Raw genomic sequence first — 17,976 nt, 5'->3', positions numbered from 1 at the left:
TACCTAAACCAATCAAGGTATTAGACTGTGCATTTGATCAAGAAATTCCACTTCTAGCAATTTATCCTAAGAAAGTAATCAGAGGTGTATACGAAGGTCTTCATATAATGATATGGAGTTTCAGCTGTTTATAATATTAAAAAATTAGAGAAACAACTTAAAAATTGGAAATAAGCCAGGACTAGTTAGCATATTATGAGATACCCAGAAGATAAAATATAATGTAGCCATAAGAAATTAAGCCATAGAAGAATATTTATTGACATGGGAAAATGTTAACAATATACTTCTATATGAAATATGCAGGATACAAAACAGTATATACAATTTAATACCATTTTTGTGAGGAAAAAATAGCCATATATACAAAATCATGCATAGGAAAAAAATAGAAGGATGTACATACCAAATGTTAATAATGATTATCTCTAAATACAATAGTCCTCAATAAATTTCACCTGCTCTCCAAACAGTACTTTCTTTATGCTATTAGTTTTTGGAATGAAATCATTTTGATATAATTCTCTTCAGTTTCTGTTTCATGATACATACCTCCAAATCAGACTGATAAGCCTATTTTAAAAGTAAATGTTACTTGTTCTTACATATGGAGAATATTTTAAACAAAAACAATATACTATAAAATAAGCTACAGCGTAGATTTGGCTATAGAAAATTATTTCAAGAATTTGAAAATCCTCTAACCAAGATAAAATTTAAAGAGAGAAAAAAGATTCTATCATTAGTTAAGGGTCCGTAACAGTGGAGTTCAAAATAACTCAAGCAGCAGAATTGGAGATTTTTGGATCTTTCCCTTTTACTAAATAAATGACACTGGGAAAGAAGATTAGGCTTATTAGTTAGGGAATGTGGTTAATAATGTTTTAGGAAATAAAACGAGATCACAGATTAATGTGTTTTTTTATCAAGACCTAAATAAATGCTACATTAATTTAGCAAGAAAAAAAATCAAATTCAGTGTTGTGAAAAATAAACTCACATTTCATTTTAAATTCTTCCTGTTTTATATGTTCTTTCAAAGACTCGCCATGTCAAATTTGTGAAATTATTTCACTGTTAAGACCACTGTTGTGGTCTTTAACTTATATAATTATTTTAACAGTTAATACATAGGGCATACTTAACTTTTCATGGAAATCTCAGGTAAGTATTCTAATGTACAGGACATCCTCTCATAACTCTTGGTACCTGGCAACATTAAGCACAACAAATATAATTTAGCTTTATTTCTCAGAATTTGTCCTAGTCTAAGGCTATTTGCTACATTTTTATTAAGTATATCAAAAAAAGATGTGGGGATCTTTTAAAAATAAAACATCAGAGAATAGAAAAAACCCTGTGTCCACTTTCTCTGATGCTTTTTTCTATGTTCCAGCACCATCCCAAGTTGCCTTTACAAGGGAATCTCTGGCAAATCTGTGATCAATTAATAACTTCCAACAAATGTTTGAAAAGGAACAGTTAAATCTATTATCTAGCTGCCTAGAGGTAAATCATATAACTTGCAGATGGAAGGAGGAACATAAAACACTGATGACAAAGAAGATTTTATAAGTAGAGGGGGAAAAAAGAGTGATTTTCTTTGTTTTCCAATCAAGTAATTGGCTAGAGTGTTGGTGGGAAATGGGCCTTACAGCTCTCTAACTACATGACATACTCTTGCCTTACCCCATTGTGGTTCTGCCAGCTTTGTTCCATTCTATGAATGTCCCATTAACCATAACATATTCTAGCATAGTTCTAATTCCTCAATAAAGATCACAAGAGAAAGGTAATTTCAAGTTGCTGGAGAAAAATCATATTACACCAATACAGTTTAGGAGCAAACAAAAGGCTATCTACACTTCATATTTATTACTTTATATTACAACAATTAAACAAAATGGTAGCAACAAGAAAATCACTTTTTGAAATCACAATCACCAACTTGTGACAGAAAGTGAGGTACAACACTTACGCTAACAAATATGTTAGATGGATTATCACTTTGGCACAGAACTGCAGATGGATATACCTGAATTTTCACTTAACCCATTATTCAATAATGAACACTATAAAATGAAAGGTTACATACTTCTGAACGAAAATCACAAGAAGAAACTCTCTAAGATCAATCTTCAATGAGCTCTTATTCCAATAAGCCATAAAGAGGGGGTAAAAGCAATATTCATCTAACAAAATGAGGATCCCAATGACAAGAAATCATGTATTTATAATCCTCTAGAGACATTTCTTCCCCACCTAACAAAGGCACTTGACATGTACTGAATGGACAGTTAATTCAGGTACTGCCCTGGGCAACTGTTACCTTCCTAAAAGTAGATGAAGTGGTGATTAAGTTCAAATTAATTCTTTAGAATCAGCCTGAAACACACATAAATATGTCAAAAGTTTTCTATTTTTGGCAAATGATATAACCAAAGAAGAAAAGATAATGTTGGTGTCCACAATGAATTAGCTGGCTTGAGCAGTCAAGGATCCTTTCTCTGCACAATATATTCCTTGATGACTGAGGAATCTGTATATAGTTATAGGCAAATTAACCTTTCATAGAGCTTCAGCTATTAATGTTCACTTCTCTTCTTGTCTTTTCTTACTTTTTTGTTCTTTCCCAAAGCCTTAGATGAATCTTCCTGAAAAAGATACAAGTCAATTTAGTATCTCTCTACTTACATGAAGATAGTCTTAGAACCATAAATATGATCACACAGAATGCATATAATAAAGTATATGTACATATGTTCCTTTTTTCACAAGACTTTCATTTATAATCTATTTCAGCATTTCCAAAATAATCAAGAATAAACGAACAGGCTTATTAGGATAATTTCAATATCATGTCTGTTTTCCAAAGCAAAGCAGTAAAGTTTAAATAAAATAGGTAAGAATTACCATATAAAATAGTAAAAAGAAAAAAAAAGACCTCAGGAATAATGATTCAAAGGTGTTTCAACTCTGATAGAGAATATTAGAATTTCATTTATGTTTAAAGAATATCTAGTTTATTATACAACATTAACTACAATTTCTCTGGGCCTCAACTTTAGGAAGTAGAAAGAAATTTGTATTTAAAGATTGTTCTAATATTTGAATTCTATGAACCCGTGGAATTTAGGTTCTAAAATACAGAGTGATCTACTCAGATAACACAACTAGCCACTTAACACTGTTTGACTAGAACCCAAATCCCAAGTTTCATCTGAAGCATGACACACATTCGAATTCATTCTAAATTTTCATCTTTTTCTTTTTTAATTTCATAGATTGTGGTGAGAAACTTCCCAGATATAATACCAATAACCACTTACTGGTGAATTTGTGTAGTTCTTATCCACTAGTATGTTTCTGGCACAGTTGTTGATATGTTTAAAGCGATCAGGTCCTAGCAGAATCCCTCCATACCATCGTGACACCACCACCATGACATTCCTCACATTCAAAATCTGTTATTTTCAGAAGCATTATTAGATACACATATAAACATGTATAAAGGTGAGTTTTAAATGAAAATGAAATAACCCATGTGTAAAACTGTATATAAAATTTCCCTATGGCAATATTGACGGAATCACATGCGTAAAAAGTATGATTACCAGTAATTCAGGGGGTAGAATGGCAGAGTGAGAAGGCAGTTAGGGAAAAAAAAAAAAAAAGCACTGTGCCCCACAATATCTTCAAATCCAAATTTTGGGATTTGGAATACCAGGATAACCAGGCAGAGTGAAGGGGGTACCATGCAATTAGGGTTGAAATTCTTGGAAACTTCAACCAGATTAGTTTAACCCTTTACCCCTAGGTCAAACAACAACACACACCCTGCTTCTCAACAAACTACTAGAGAACAAGGGCTGCCTGAGTAAGCACTGGGGCCAACCGAGGTCTTTCTCGGTTTCACAGTTGTCAAATGCTGCCCATCATTTCACAGGCCTCAACTGCATACAGTGTTCCTATCAAGGGAAGGGCCTAATTAGAAAACAAAACCTCCATGAACAATAGCAAGGCAACTATAGCAACTACCTTAGGGGAAAAAACAATCCATTCTTAAAAATTAATGAGTAATCAATGATCACCAGAAAGATGAAGAAAATCCAGCAGCATGAAAGAGAAAGGAGAATATAAACTAAAATGGAACAGGAAAGATTTAAAAGAGAGAACATCTTAAAGAAAAGAAGCTTTAATTAGTATATGCAGAGAAATTTAGAAGGTATTGTGTCCATAAAACCAGAATAGCACACTATGAAAGAGGCAAAATAGAGATTTGAACGTTTGAAAATTAAACACATGGTTGCTTAAAAAATTTCAATCCAATAGAAATTTTCAAGATAGTCAAGAAAATGTCTCAAGAACATAAAGCAGGCAAAATAGAGATTTGAAAGTTTGAAAATTAAACACATGGTTGCTGAAAAAATTTCAATCCAATAGAAATTTTCAAGATAGTCAAGAAAATGTCTCAAGAACATAAAGCAATGAGATGGACAACTTAATAAAAACAGAAACATTCAGGATCTAACCAGGTTGAATATAGCTAGCTAGCAAGAAATTCACAAGAACAAAACAGAAAGTAGAGAGGAAGAAACCGTCAAATTTTTTGAAGCTGAAGACAATTGTCTGTCATCTATGGCTTAAAAGAGCTTGAAAACACAGCACTTACTATTAATGCTTTACTTTTTACCCATATCCAAGTTAAAATTTTCTTTCAATCAATGTTTTAAAATTAACCACTAATTAAACCAGTATCTTATGCTACATAAATGATGTACTTACTCCTAAGTCAAGCTCTGTTTCTTAAGAAATTTTACGGTTCACGGAACAGGCTTAACAGGGTCTAACTTATACTTACCTCCATGAGATGCAGAAGACGACCGCCAGCTGCTGTTTCCCCATCATCCTCACAGTCCTGTAAGAAGGTCTGTTTATCCTCACAATATATTCTAGAAATACATATAAAAATGTTACACTTTGAAACTTCAAAATATTGTAATAAAAGTTATTCTTTCATATGATTATTTGTACAATCAGCATATGCTTCACTTTTCAGAACAGATAAAGCTAGGATTCAAAGGCACCTCTTTGAAATCAAAGATGCTATTATGGGAAGATGAGTTACACAGACACTTGCCCCCCTTGAAATGATGAGATTCTAGAGAGTAGTTACTGAAAAACATTTAGGAGAATATACTGCACAAAAGCATTATAAATAACAGGCACTATGAAATGATGTAAAGAAATACTCCTGTCTTCACAGAGCCTAAGCTGTAATTAAATATATAAAAAGAATATAAAAAATGTGAAGTATTTTCCTCACATCCTATTCTAGCAATCAAGCATTTCTCTATTTCCCCTTTCTGAATAAGAATTATAAGATTAATTTTTTTTATAAGTTTCACCCAAATAAAGTGGTATTTACATCTACTTAAATTATGTTGAAAATCAGTATTTGGAATAATAAAATAGGGCTATACTATAGTTGAATAAGCTTGAATAAAGAAAACAGTATCGGTTAAAGTATGCCACCTAGTGGATTCCTTAAACTCCTACAAATGGTACCTTCTAGAACTAGACCGATGTAATAAAGATCCAGATGTAGCTATAAAAAGATTATTACTTTATACACTTAAGCCAATTATATTAATTACAGAAATTATGGTCATCCATTCATTCATTTGTTTATTCCTCTGTCTACCAAGCTATCCATTCATTCAATAAATAGCTACTGCTAACCCACTATGACCAGGCCCAATTACTTTAAATTCACTATTGATCTTGCTTGAAGGTAAAATCAGTACTAATAAATAAATTTTGTGTGGCATACTCAAGGAAAAATGGAATCAGAGGTTGTTTTATATTAGACTTGTAATTATAATCTAATACCACAACGTTTTATGAAGAAAATTTAACTCTGTAAATCAGTAGTTAGGTTTTTTTCAAAATTGAAACCACACACATTTTCACTGACATGCCTTTCCTCACATGCCTGGAAGTCAACAAAGCAACATCCAATAATTGTGTATAGCAGTAATCTGCAGTGGCCCCATAACTCCAAAGTGGGAACACAGCCCAGGAACCAGGAAATAACCTTAAAAGGATCCCAAGCTTTAAAAAGGTACAACACAAAGTCCATGTACTAAGTGAAAGTCATTTATTTTACTGCAAAGTGTCCTTCATGCCTCCAGTTAGTGCCTTTTAGTTAGTGCCTGACAAATCATTTTGATAAGCTAAACTGTGAAAAATGATAGTTGATCACCTATTAATATGGTTAAACCACAGAAATATTCGTAAGAATTTAAAAACCCAAAACCTGGGACTTGAAATGGAACATATGGCACATTATTTAACTTCATGAAAACTCACAATCAACATTATGTACAGCAATTGTTAAAGTTTAGCCACGGAGTCATGTAGGAGTAAACGGATATGCAAAATTAGAGTATCAAATTCAGCTTTACCACTTAACAGCTATGTGATCCTGAAAAACAGTAATTTTGTTATAGTGGCAGTTGCTGAAATAAAATTAACTTTCATAAAACTCTTGGCACAGAACAGGCAGTAAACATGTGAGGAGATGAATGAATGGTAACTATTAATACTTACACAGGGTATTTTAATTATTGAGAGCAAGCATAGTCTAATTCTTGATTGTCTTATTATTGACCCTAGCTCATTACGAAAACATCAGAATTCTGTTCAACAATATTCTGGTTAAGTAGGAAATTAAATAACAAATAATCTTTGTAAGTGTTAGTACTTAAAAGTACTATTAAAAATTCATCTATCCAAAGTGATGGATTTTTTAAAAATTTTTTAGTTTCTGATATTTTGCCTGTCATGGATAGTCTCTACATTGTTAATGTACACCAATTCCTTATTTGTATATCTAATTTATTTTAATCCTATACTGTTAAATCTGTATTATGTATGTTAAATCTGTATTAATTGGCATACTTAAAAATAATCCCTTCGGGTCCTCCCTGGTGGCGCAATGGGTTAGGACGCAGCAATGCAAGCCCATTGCAAGTTCGATCTCCTGCCTAGAGGTGATCCACATGGTTCGCAGACCTCTCCTGAGCCACCCACTGCTCCCCTCAGCAGTGTACTTCGTCAATCTGCCTGTTCTGCTCCCCACTTTGTCTCTAGAGAACCTTCTCACCGCCCCACACCTCTGGGCTTGTACCCCAGTTCTGTATGCATAAATAAATAAACTTTAAAAAAAAAATCCCTTCGTCTCTTTAGTAACAAACCAGCAACACATATAAAAAACCTCTGTACTCAAAACTAAAAGGTGTAAAGTAAAAGAAACACACTTAATTCCTTGATAACAAGAACATAATTGGTTCAAAAGAAAAACTTCTGAAATAACTTGGCAACATGTATTTAAAACTCTTCATACTTTTTAATAACTCTATTTCTAGGAATTTACTTTCCTTTTTAATAGTACACCCATTTCCATTTTAAAAAAGACTCTGAGGGCCCTCCCTGGTGGCGCAGCAGGTTAAAGCACTGCACTAAGAAGCTAAAGCCACTTCCACATTAGTTCCATCCCTGTTTGCCCCAGAGGTGACCACATGGCGTGGCAGACCTCTCCTGATCCGCCCACTGCTCCCCTCAGCAGTGTACTTCATCGATCTGCCTGTCTGCTCCCCATTCTGTCTCTGGTGAAGCCTCTCGCCGCCCCTGAGCCTCTGGTCTGTACCCCAGTTCTGTATGCACAAATAAATAAATCTTTAAAAAAAAAAAAAGACTCTGAATTAGACTCTATCTTGAGAAAATAACATAAGAGGTATATCAAGATGTTCATGGGCATACTCTATAATAGTGCAAAATATGATAAGTGAAAACAAAAAAAGGAAATGATTAAATAAACTCTGTGGAGCTACATAGACAGTATTACATAACAATTAAAATATTTAGAAAGCAATTATAACATGGAAAACTGCTTTTGTGAAATTAAGAAAAAAAAAACGGTACCAGGTAAAGCACTGGGAAAACTGCACAAAAAAGACAAAAAATATATTATCACCTATATTTAATGGCAGAAAATGGTTGTTTTCTCTCCAATTCTTTTCTCTTTTCTGCAGTTTCCAAATACATGGTAATTACTTTTAGAATAAAAGACCACATTACAGTTATTTTTAAACATGTCAGTTTTCCTCCATTTTTTACAAATTGCATATTCCTAAAATGCTGATGTTCACTCACCTGTATGCATAGATGTTGTGGGTGGCACTAGCTATTTTCTTATTCTCATACAATTTGGCAAGAACCATTTTCACCTTAAAAACAGCAGTAATATAAATAAACTAATTTTTTATTTGCTTTGCAAATAAATGCTAGAAAAATATTTTTAAAGCATACTGGTATAAATAGTTATACTGAAATAGTTATTTACAGAATAACCACATTCTAAAAAACAACTCTCAAGTTTCTCTTCATTTTAGGGGGAAAACTATTATTCTGCATTGGCATAAAAATGACAGATCTCCAATTTCTGAGCACCAATGATCAACAAATATGTGAGTACTACCTGTGTCTACAGTACCTGTATATGAAAAAAGTACACCATGTAGAGAATATTAAATGAGAATTTATAAAAAAATTTCAGAACTCCAAAAATTTACCAAATTTATGTATCTAATGTGACTGGTACCCCTAATGGTACATTCTAAATATTAATCAATCAAAACTGTCTCTGAGAGTCAAGCAAGCTGTGCATCCAGGAGATTATATGGCAGGTCTAGGAAGATATGCAGCTACTCTTCTCCATCAAAATGGAGAAGGGGTGGGGTAGGAAGAAGCCATTTTACTCAGAGAAAAGAGCATATGCAAGTGTGCTAGATTTAGGAAATAAAGGATTCTGAGTTAAATTGGGTCTCAAATAATTTTTGTATTATAAGAAAATTAAACAAGATGGAAAAAATAAAGATATTATTACAAAACCACTAACTTTAATTACTTTATAACATCATCAAAATGAACTGGACACAATAAACTCACCTGTTTGGGACAAACTACTGGTGCCAAATGGGCCTGAAAAGTACTTCTTCGGTCTGTGATAGGAACGCCATGATCAATAGGTGGTAATTCTTCTATTTCTAAAAATTTAAAGAATGATAATATTTTTGAAATTCATACATTCAAATACTGAATGACTGGCAATGGAGGTAAGAGGAGAGGAGCTGAGAAAGAAATGGAAATTAAATGGCAAACATATTGTACTTAAGATAAAATTACTTGGTATATAAATGATTTTTATGTCCCAAGGTCATCCAGTGGAAATGGTGTGTTGGAACTCAAATCCTGAACTAGTGTGCGTTGGTATAATATCTAATTTTTATGAGGCTAAGGGATCCTAGACCAAAAAGGCTGAGGGCTCCTAGTATACTTTAAGTAAGCAATTTATTGTTGGTAGGCCTCTGTGCTAGGAAACCTATGACTTTTTTTTTTGTCTCACTGCAATCAATATGTCTTCTGCTAATAAAACTGTTGCTACTTCATAGGATTGAATTAAATATGTCAATTATATAGCAAATGGGTATTCCATATGGTATCAGGATTTCCACTTATTTTGTTTCTTTAATAAGTTTAAAAACCACTGATGTATTCTTAATTCCACTGAATTCTACAGAATTCAATAGAATTCTTAGTTGCTGTCTCTATTTAAGATGAAAAGGTATCAGGAAAAAGGAATTTAATGTTCCATCTGATCTATTGTGTTTTTTGTTAAGATATGAGGAAACTGCTATTATTCAATATTTAAAATACTAAAGTGGAATGTACTTTTAGGTAGAAACAATGTTGATTTATAACATCAATCTATTTTGAGTACTTGATCATGAAACAATTTGCTTAGGCATAAACTAAAATCTTAAGATGTTTTGTAAGTTTTAATTGGTAGATTACACTTTTGATTATTTTACTTAGATTTGTAAACAAATTAAAATTTAACTCTAAGATATCAGGAGACAAATTAAGAGCTCAAAATAGAAATATAAAGAGGATAGGAACTGAAAACACTAACACATTTTTCTTGGTTTCAATTTTTCATACTTCAATTTTTCACTACTTCAAAATTCTAGAAAGGAGAAAAAAGCTGTAAATTTCTATTTTTTCCTCACCATTCTGATAGACAGGAAGAAAAAAATTCAATTTTCTTCAAATAACTATTTCCCAATGTGAGAGCTTGCTAAATTACTAAACATTCCAAAAATGATATATAATCCTACCATTCCACTCTCCTCAAAAGAAACTAGTTAGTAACATTCATACCTGTTATACCTGTTCGATTTTCACTGATATCAAAATCCAGTGCTTTAACTGAATTTCCTGGTTGACATGTTAAAATAAGATCATCTTCACATTCAACATCTTCCTCTTCAGTTTTCTTCTTTACCTCTGGGCCTATGTGGATAATGAGACACTATGAGTTATTGGGAAGACAGTAAGAAGTGATTATGGATTACGGCAGCGGGTTATTGATACTTTAGTGGTAGGCGGGGTAGAGTAACATACATTTAAAGAGGTGTAAACCCATACTCCTAAAACATATGTAGTATTGTAAACCAGTTTTCCCTCAATTACAAAAAATCATTATTCTTGGCCTCTCTGGTGGCACAGGGATTAAGTCTCAGCCCTATCACTCTATCACCAGCCACTGCAGCATGATTCCAATCCGTGCCCAGGGAGTTGACTCACACGGTGCAGCAGACCTCTCCTGTCTCACCCACTGCCTCCCTAAGCAGTGTATTGCAGTAGATCTGCATGTCCTGCTCCCCACTCTGTCACTATTGAACCTTCTCACCCTTGTACGTCTGGCCCAGTTCTTATATGCATAAATAAAACATCATTAGTCTTAGTCTCTAAACACCATTCTTCAATAAAAGGAATGAGGCTTCTAAGAGAAACAGTATATTCCAGTATTGGAGCACGGAAAATAACAAGATGAGCACAGAACATCTCATGAGTCTAGAAAATAAGAAACTGCTAAAAGATAGATGGACGTTCATTTTAAAAAACAAAAGCAAAGACATAGGTGCAAACCTGGAAGATCTCCTAAGGGTCACACCTGGTACATTTGATGAACAAAATAGTTAAAGGAGTTTTAATCCATGGAATAAAATATATAAGAGTTCCTACTAGTAGAAGTAATCAAATGAACAATGAATAAAAAGGAAGAAAAAACCTCCTCATTATAACAGAATTCCAACTAGTAAATGAAGAAGAAAGAAGAAAACAGATAATCACTCTTAGGCAAATACCATAAAAATAATTATTGTTGGTAAGATCAACTACTGGATACTAAAATTGGTAGGTAAAAATTTAAAGAGAAACAGGATATTAGCATCACCTGAAATTATCTCCTGAAAAATACTGATCACCTACAAAGGAAAAGATAATAACTGTAATGATTAATTTTATGTAACTTGGTTATTAGGCCATGATACCCAAACATTTCTTGAAATACTATTCCAGATACTTTTATGAAGGTATTTATTTTTTTGCATGAAATGCACATTTAAATTAGTTGGCATTGAGTAAAGCAGGTGACCCTCTATAATGTATGGAAGCCTCATGTGAGTAAGGCCTTAATAGAAAAACACTAATATCCCCAGAGGAAGAAGGAACATTAACTAACTAACACAGTAATTTTACAATGAAAACATCTGGCAGATAACCATCTTAACTAAGGAATCGAGATAAACATCACCAACAGTAAAGCAAACTGAGATCATGACCTCCTTGACATAATGCACTGTGATGCATTTTTTTGTAGAGCTTTTGTCAAAAATGCCTAAGATACTCAGTCATGAGAAAACAATGCAGAAAACCCCAAATTGACAGATGTACAAAATAGTTGAACAGTATCCCTCAAAAGTACTAAAATCCTTAAAGGTCAAGGAATGACTGAGGAAATATTTATGGATCTGAAGAGATTAAGGAGAAATAAATGCAACATAAGACTCCTGGACAGGATTCTATAACAGAAAGACCACTAGAGGGAAAAATTGAGAAATTCAGATACTCAAAGCTTAGAATAATACTCTAAGCTTAGAATATTAAACTGATATTAGTTTTCTATTCTGAATAATTATACTAGACATTACTAGAGGATACTGAATGATTTTGCAAATTTATGTACATCTAAAATTCTAATCTCTTTGAAAGATTTAATGTTTTTATATAAATATAAAATTAAATATTTCCACAGTAGAAAACTATGATGGAATAAAAATAAATTTGTACTAAAGATTAACACCAAAACAATAATCAAATGAGTGCCCTGAAAAGGAATATTCTCATTAGATATCTTTTTAGAACTTTTATTCATGTTAGTTCTTCTGAATCATTAATCCTATTTTAATATGAAGTCTGTAAAAACAATTTTTCATAAAACATTCCAAACAAAATTTCTAAAAATTATTCATTTTGCAATGTAAATTACAATTAGTAAACTTTAAATAAGAGTGCCTGAACTAAATTATATAGGTGGGAAGAGGGAAATAACATTTTTAAGATTAATAATTTTAAAAATGTATAAGACTTGAAAAATCTGGAGGCCTAAATTTCTCTGGTATACATTTCATTTGCTAATTATCCCACCCTCCAGAGTGGTAGATTAACAAATATCAACTATGCCTTGAGACCACTCTTACTACAAATGCCCTAAAATGCTGCAAAATCAGAATATGGGTCCAAAAAGTTAAGGAAATACTTTAAAATGATTATGATAGGGAATGGCTAGCTTCACTTTAATGGAAATAGTAAGAACACTGGTTTCTATTTTAAAAAAATAGTAAAATGCTCTGGAAAAAGATGTAATACTATCAACTTAAAGTGTACAATGATTTTGCTAAGTAATTCATAAGCGAATGGTTCCCTGTAAACAACCTGCTAAAAACTGTAAATACACTATTTAGTTTTTGTTTTTTAATCCTCTTTTTCACAAGTTGAAAATGGATATTCTTTAGGAAATAAAAAGGTCAAATTAAGCTATTTTCCTCTTTGAAAGGCCTTTGTGGTAAATGGAATAAACACTAATAAAGTAACTGGAAATATTAAAAATTTCCATTTTGCCACAGATTTAATGTTTTTATGAAAGAAGAATACATCACACTGACTGTTAATTTTCAAATGTTCTGAAATCAGATAGTGGTGATAGTTGTGCAACTTTTAAATATACTAAAAAGCACCAAATTATACATTTCTAGGGTTCAAATAATTATAGTATGTGAACTGAATTACATCTCATGATGCTCAAAGTCATTTTTCTATATCCTAAATATTGGTCAGTGTGTTCTGCAAAGATTTCTTTAACAGGACACTTATTTGAAACTAATGTCTAACTTCTACAGCTTAGTAATTCATTAAGAATGTTAGATGGTTCATATTACCCTAGTTAAGAAAACACACAAAAATTTTTCTTCCTTTACTGAGAAAGATATTATTTTCAATAACAGTAACTTTTAACTTTAGATATAAATATAACTGACATGCAGCATTACTTTTAGGTATACAATGCAATGATTCAATATTTTTAAGTTATGAAATGATCATCATTAAGTCTAGTTACATCTATCCCAATACAAAAATATTTTTATAATGCAAATTTTGTGGTGTACTTTCTTAGAAATTTTCAAACATACAAAAATCCAGTATTAATTACAATTCCTATGCTACATAATAAAATCTCCATGACTTTGTTGTTTATAGCTGGGAAAGTACCTTTTAACTCTTTTATCCACTTTATACCTCTTCTTCCCCACCTCTGGCAACCACCAATCTATTCTGTCTGCATGAGCTTGGTTTTTGTTTGTTTTCCAAGACAGATTTTTTTAAAGATTTATTTTTTATGCATAGAAGAAACAGGGTGTAAACAATAGGGACAGGGGGTGAGGTGAGAGGATTCACCAGAGACACTGGGGAACAGAATATGCAGATTGACGGAAATACACTGCTGAGGAGAGTAGAAGGCGAGACAGTAGAGGCATGTGCACCACATGTGGGCTAGCTTCCTGGCTAGGGATTGATAGTGCTCAAATAGTGCTGAGACTTAAAAACCTTCCACTACCAGGGATTTTTGACCTAAGTCCTTGAACCATAAAATTCCATAAGAATATGAAACCAACAAGGTTAAAACTTACAGAAAAAAATCATCAGTACATGAATTAATTGCCTAAGAAACATATTTTACCACATATAAGCTATAATAAAGATTTCCATTAAAAATTTCAATTAGAAGGCCTCTCTGGTGGCACAAAGAATTAAGTTTCAGCACTATCAAGCTATCATCAGTCACTGCAGCATGAGTTCTATCCCAGCCCAGGGAGCTGACCCACATGGTACAGTAGACCTCTCCTGTCTTGCCCATTGTTCCCCTCAGCAGTGATCTGCCTATTCTGCTCCCTACTCTGTCTCTGGTGAATCCTCTCACTCCCACACCTCTGACCTACACCCCAGTTCTTCTATACATAAATAAATGAAAATAAATCTTTAAAAAAAAAATAAAAATGTAAAAATGTAAAAATATCTTTAAAAGAAATATTCAATTAGATATCAACAATAAAATGTCATAATTGTAGGTTCAAAGAGCACTGGTAGTAATTTTCATTCCTACCTGATGCTGTCGTCTGAGATTTTTGTATTAGAACATCTCTTATTTTCTCCACCCACAGGTAAAGAATACTTTCGCCAATATTCTGTCTAAACAAAATTCAGAGGGGAAAAATTTTATTAAAATATTTTCCTTCTCAAATTCAAGGAAATTCAGACATATTTACAATCTAAGAAACTAGCTGTGCCTTTTTAAAAAAGCTTTTATAAAAATATGAAACTTACTAAGATTTGTGGATGAGTGTTTAACAGGTTATAACATCAAAAAATAATGCTGTGACTCCAAAATTAACATTGCTTAATTAAAATAATCAAAAAAAGAGGCAATCATAGAGGTAAAAGAAAATTTCTGAACTTCCCTAAGCTTTTTGAACAATTTCAGAACACTTACTTAGTATACTTACTTCAACCAAGGATACATAGAATTTGCAGAACTCTTTGAGAGAGCACATTTACAACTTAAAATTAATAATTCAAGAACATTAAATCATATTGTTTTTGAAAAAATATTTTATTGCCCAAATTGATTCCTTTTAGTTCCAAGTAATTCTGATTGCCAAAGATAATCAAATGTATCTGAAAGGATTTTGGAGACAAAGAAGTTGTCATGGTTCATATGGCAACAGCACTAAAACAAAAGCCCAAGTGTCCTTAGGAAATGACATGAAGTTCAGTAAGTTTTAGTATGTGTGTTTAATGAAATCACTATATTAGGAAATTCACAATGTCTTACCCCTTTTCTTTTAAAAGTTACCCTGCATTATTATCTTTATCACTATTTATAAGCAACCACTAACAGATAATTTCAAAACAAATGTATAAAAGAAAATAAGAGTATTTTGAAATAATTCCATATTCTAGAATCCTCCTTATCTCAGTAATAATACCTTAGCACTGAAACAATACTCTATGCTCTTTTGTAACCTACCTTTTTAAAGAAAGCAAAATTCAAACTGAAAGGTTTTCAAAATTTTAGAAGTTGATTGAGTTTCTTTACACAATCACGCCTCCATCCTCTGTTCTCAACAAAAGACAGTACTACGGAACAGAGGAAGGTAAAATTTATTGAGTCAGTGCTAAGGAGAAGAGGGAAAAGAAGAGGGAGGGAGAAATAATTAATTCTCAACACATTTTAGTACAACTGTTTAAAGGAGTACATATTATCTTCCCATTACAAATGAGAAAACATATAGAAAGAGCAATCAACTTTTCTTAAGTCTCGTAAGCATTACTAAGACCAGAGGCAGAATGGGAAGACAACCCAAAATTCAAGTCCCCTCTGCATTTTGCTCTCCAATTCACCAGCTGCACCCTTAGGTAAGTAAGCTACTTGAATGCTGAAAGTTTCTTACCTGTAAAGTGGATTTAGAGTCTCAAGTCTATACTTCACAAAAGCAGCTTGTTTACAGGTAATCCTATCTTAACATAAGCAACAAATCTTTAAGGATGCAGCCCTATATATTAGTGAATGAGAAAACTGAGTCTCTTATTTCAGTTTTTATAATTACCATCATTACAAATTTATGTTTTTTTATGTAATTCTCTCCTTTTCCTAATATCATACTACTGATTCTTCACATCACCACCACCAAAAGTAGTAATGTTAATATCATTATTTACTGAACAACTACAATATAAAAGACCTGAAGAAAGTGCTCTGTTGCTTCACTTGATCCTTATAACCACTCTTAGAGACAGGAAAATTATCTCTCTGGAAAAAACATGTTTATATTCAGATTTTATTGTGGGGCAGTAGGGGACTGATAACACCTTAAAAGAGTGGAATCTGAAACGCAATCATCTAGAAAGACAATAAAGCTACTTCCCAATCTCAGTGGAAGGACAGGAAATTAATTACTGATGAGAAATAATTAGTAAACAAGGATATCCTAATGACATGGAAGCACTTTTGCAAATTCAAGAAGCAACTTAAATATTCTAGAAATATTTCAATGTCAACCTTCTCCCAACATCTTTCAGTACTTTTCTACCAGTTCATTCCAACCCTTAAAAATCCTGCTGCCTGGTTTCAGATTGAGTCTGGCATCTCTCCTTATTGCAATAAACTTGAATAAAGCCTTTTTTGCCCAGTTTGTCCAGTACAGCTTTTGCTTTGACAAGCCTCACTTTCCAACTTGAAACTCTGAAACTCCCATGAAACATCAAAATGTGAAGAACTGTGAGAAAGTTATTTTCTTGCATTTAAATGAAATACTGTTCATATGAACCATCAAATTTAAATACTACAAAAAAACTGATCCTTTCATTTTCATTATCAACTAACTATAATTTCAATATTTTAAAATCTATTATTTACCTTTCTGTTAAAATACTTTTTATTATTTCAAATATCCATATATAAAACATTTAAACAAAGTAAAGCAAATTAATCTACATCTAATCAAACACCAAATCCTAGTAAATATTCTAAAGTATGTCTTTGTCTGCCTAGACCAATCTTCTCCATGTGCAATCCTGTTGCCTGAGTCACTGACTTCTTCCTATGGTGTCTCTTTCTTCAAATTCTTCACACTCAGGAAAACCTGATTATATTGCATCCCTGCCTAAAATCTAACGCTACAACGCTACATGGTAATGTTCCAAGTACTGATCCAGCTTATAGGTTCTTTCCTCTAGAAACCTTCTCAATTTTATACCTGGTATCTAAAATTACTTGCTGTACTCTGAAGATGGGAGGCTGATTCACTTACATGACTTTTGCTCATGCACTTGCTTCATCCAGAAAGCCTCTTTCCCTCTGACTATCCAGCAAACAACATGCATAAAGATCCCCTTCACAGTGGAACCTCCTCTATAACCTCTCACCTACATGAGCAGATAGATTTTTGCTTAAAAACAAAAACAAACAAACAAAAAAACTCTAAGAAGTGCTACTTTAACAGCTGATCCAAATTTTTCAGTAATCATCACACTATATATTTTATTGGTATACTTCTATCTTAATTTTCAAATTCCAAATGAACAGGGTACCAGCATACAGGAAATGTTTAATAAATGTTTACTAGAAAAACTAGTTTTTCTTACTTCTTATCTCCCTCCCTACATAAGAGGCAACAAACCATACTATATCTTATCTATAAAAATTTGAAGTAAATATTCAAAATTATACTAAGTAAAATGAAAATCTTGATTGTTGCTATACTTAGAAAGAATATAAAACTATAAACATTAGGAACTATATTCATTCATTTAACCCACACTTGGTTTTCAAGTTAGTATTTTTTGGCCCTCCCTGGTGGCGCAGGCGGGTTAATGCACTGCACTGAGAAACTAAAGCCACTTCTGCACGAGTTCGATCCCCACCTGCCCCGGAGGTGACCACATGGCGTG

The 17,976-nt window shown here is 32.6% G+C and overlaps 1 protein-coding gene across 3 annotated transcripts in view; it reads right to left on the bottom strand.

The window, feature by feature from the left end:
• Positions 1 to 308: 308 nt before the first annotated feature.
• The window catches only part of IMPACT (impact RWD domain protein), a 22,870-nt gene continuing 5,202 nt past the window's right edge, over positions 309 to 17,976 (bottom strand). For 2 of the 3 annotated variants that reach the window (XM_004683795.2, XM_012725760.1), the window contains exons 5-11: positions 14,630 to 14,715; positions 10,285 to 10,416; positions 9,013 to 9,110; positions 8,218 to 8,291; positions 4,862 to 4,952; positions 3,330 to 3,464; positions 309 to 2,654 (exon numbers count right to left, since the gene is read on the bottom strand). In XM_004683795.2, the coding sequence (XP_004683852.1) occupies positions 2,586 to 2,654; positions 3,330 to 3,464; positions 4,862 to 4,952; positions 8,218 to 8,291; positions 9,013 to 9,110; positions 10,285 to 10,416; positions 14,630 to 14,715 (685 nt within the window). In that variant the 3' untranslated portion in view covers positions 309 to 2,585. Of the gene's footprint in view, positions 2,655 to 3,329; positions 3,465 to 3,927; positions 4,062 to 4,861; positions 4,953 to 8,217; positions 8,292 to 9,012; positions 9,111 to 10,284; positions 10,417 to 14,629; positions 14,716 to 17,976 lie in introns of those variants that run through there. The other variant, XM_012725761.1, reaches the window with a different exon arrangement.

This window comes from Condylura cristata, unplaced genomic scaffold, assembly GCF_000260355.1.
Source record: "Condylura cristata isolate star-nosed mole 26May11 unplaced genomic scaffold, ConCri1.0 scaffold00016, whole genome shotgun sequence".
Classification (NCBI taxonomy): domain Eukaryota; kingdom Metazoa; phylum Chordata; class Mammalia; order Eulipotyphla; family Talpidae; genus Condylura; species Condylura cristata.
The sequence above is the reverse complement of the archived record's forward strand: the minus strand, read 5'-3'. Positions and strand labels throughout refer to the sequence as shown.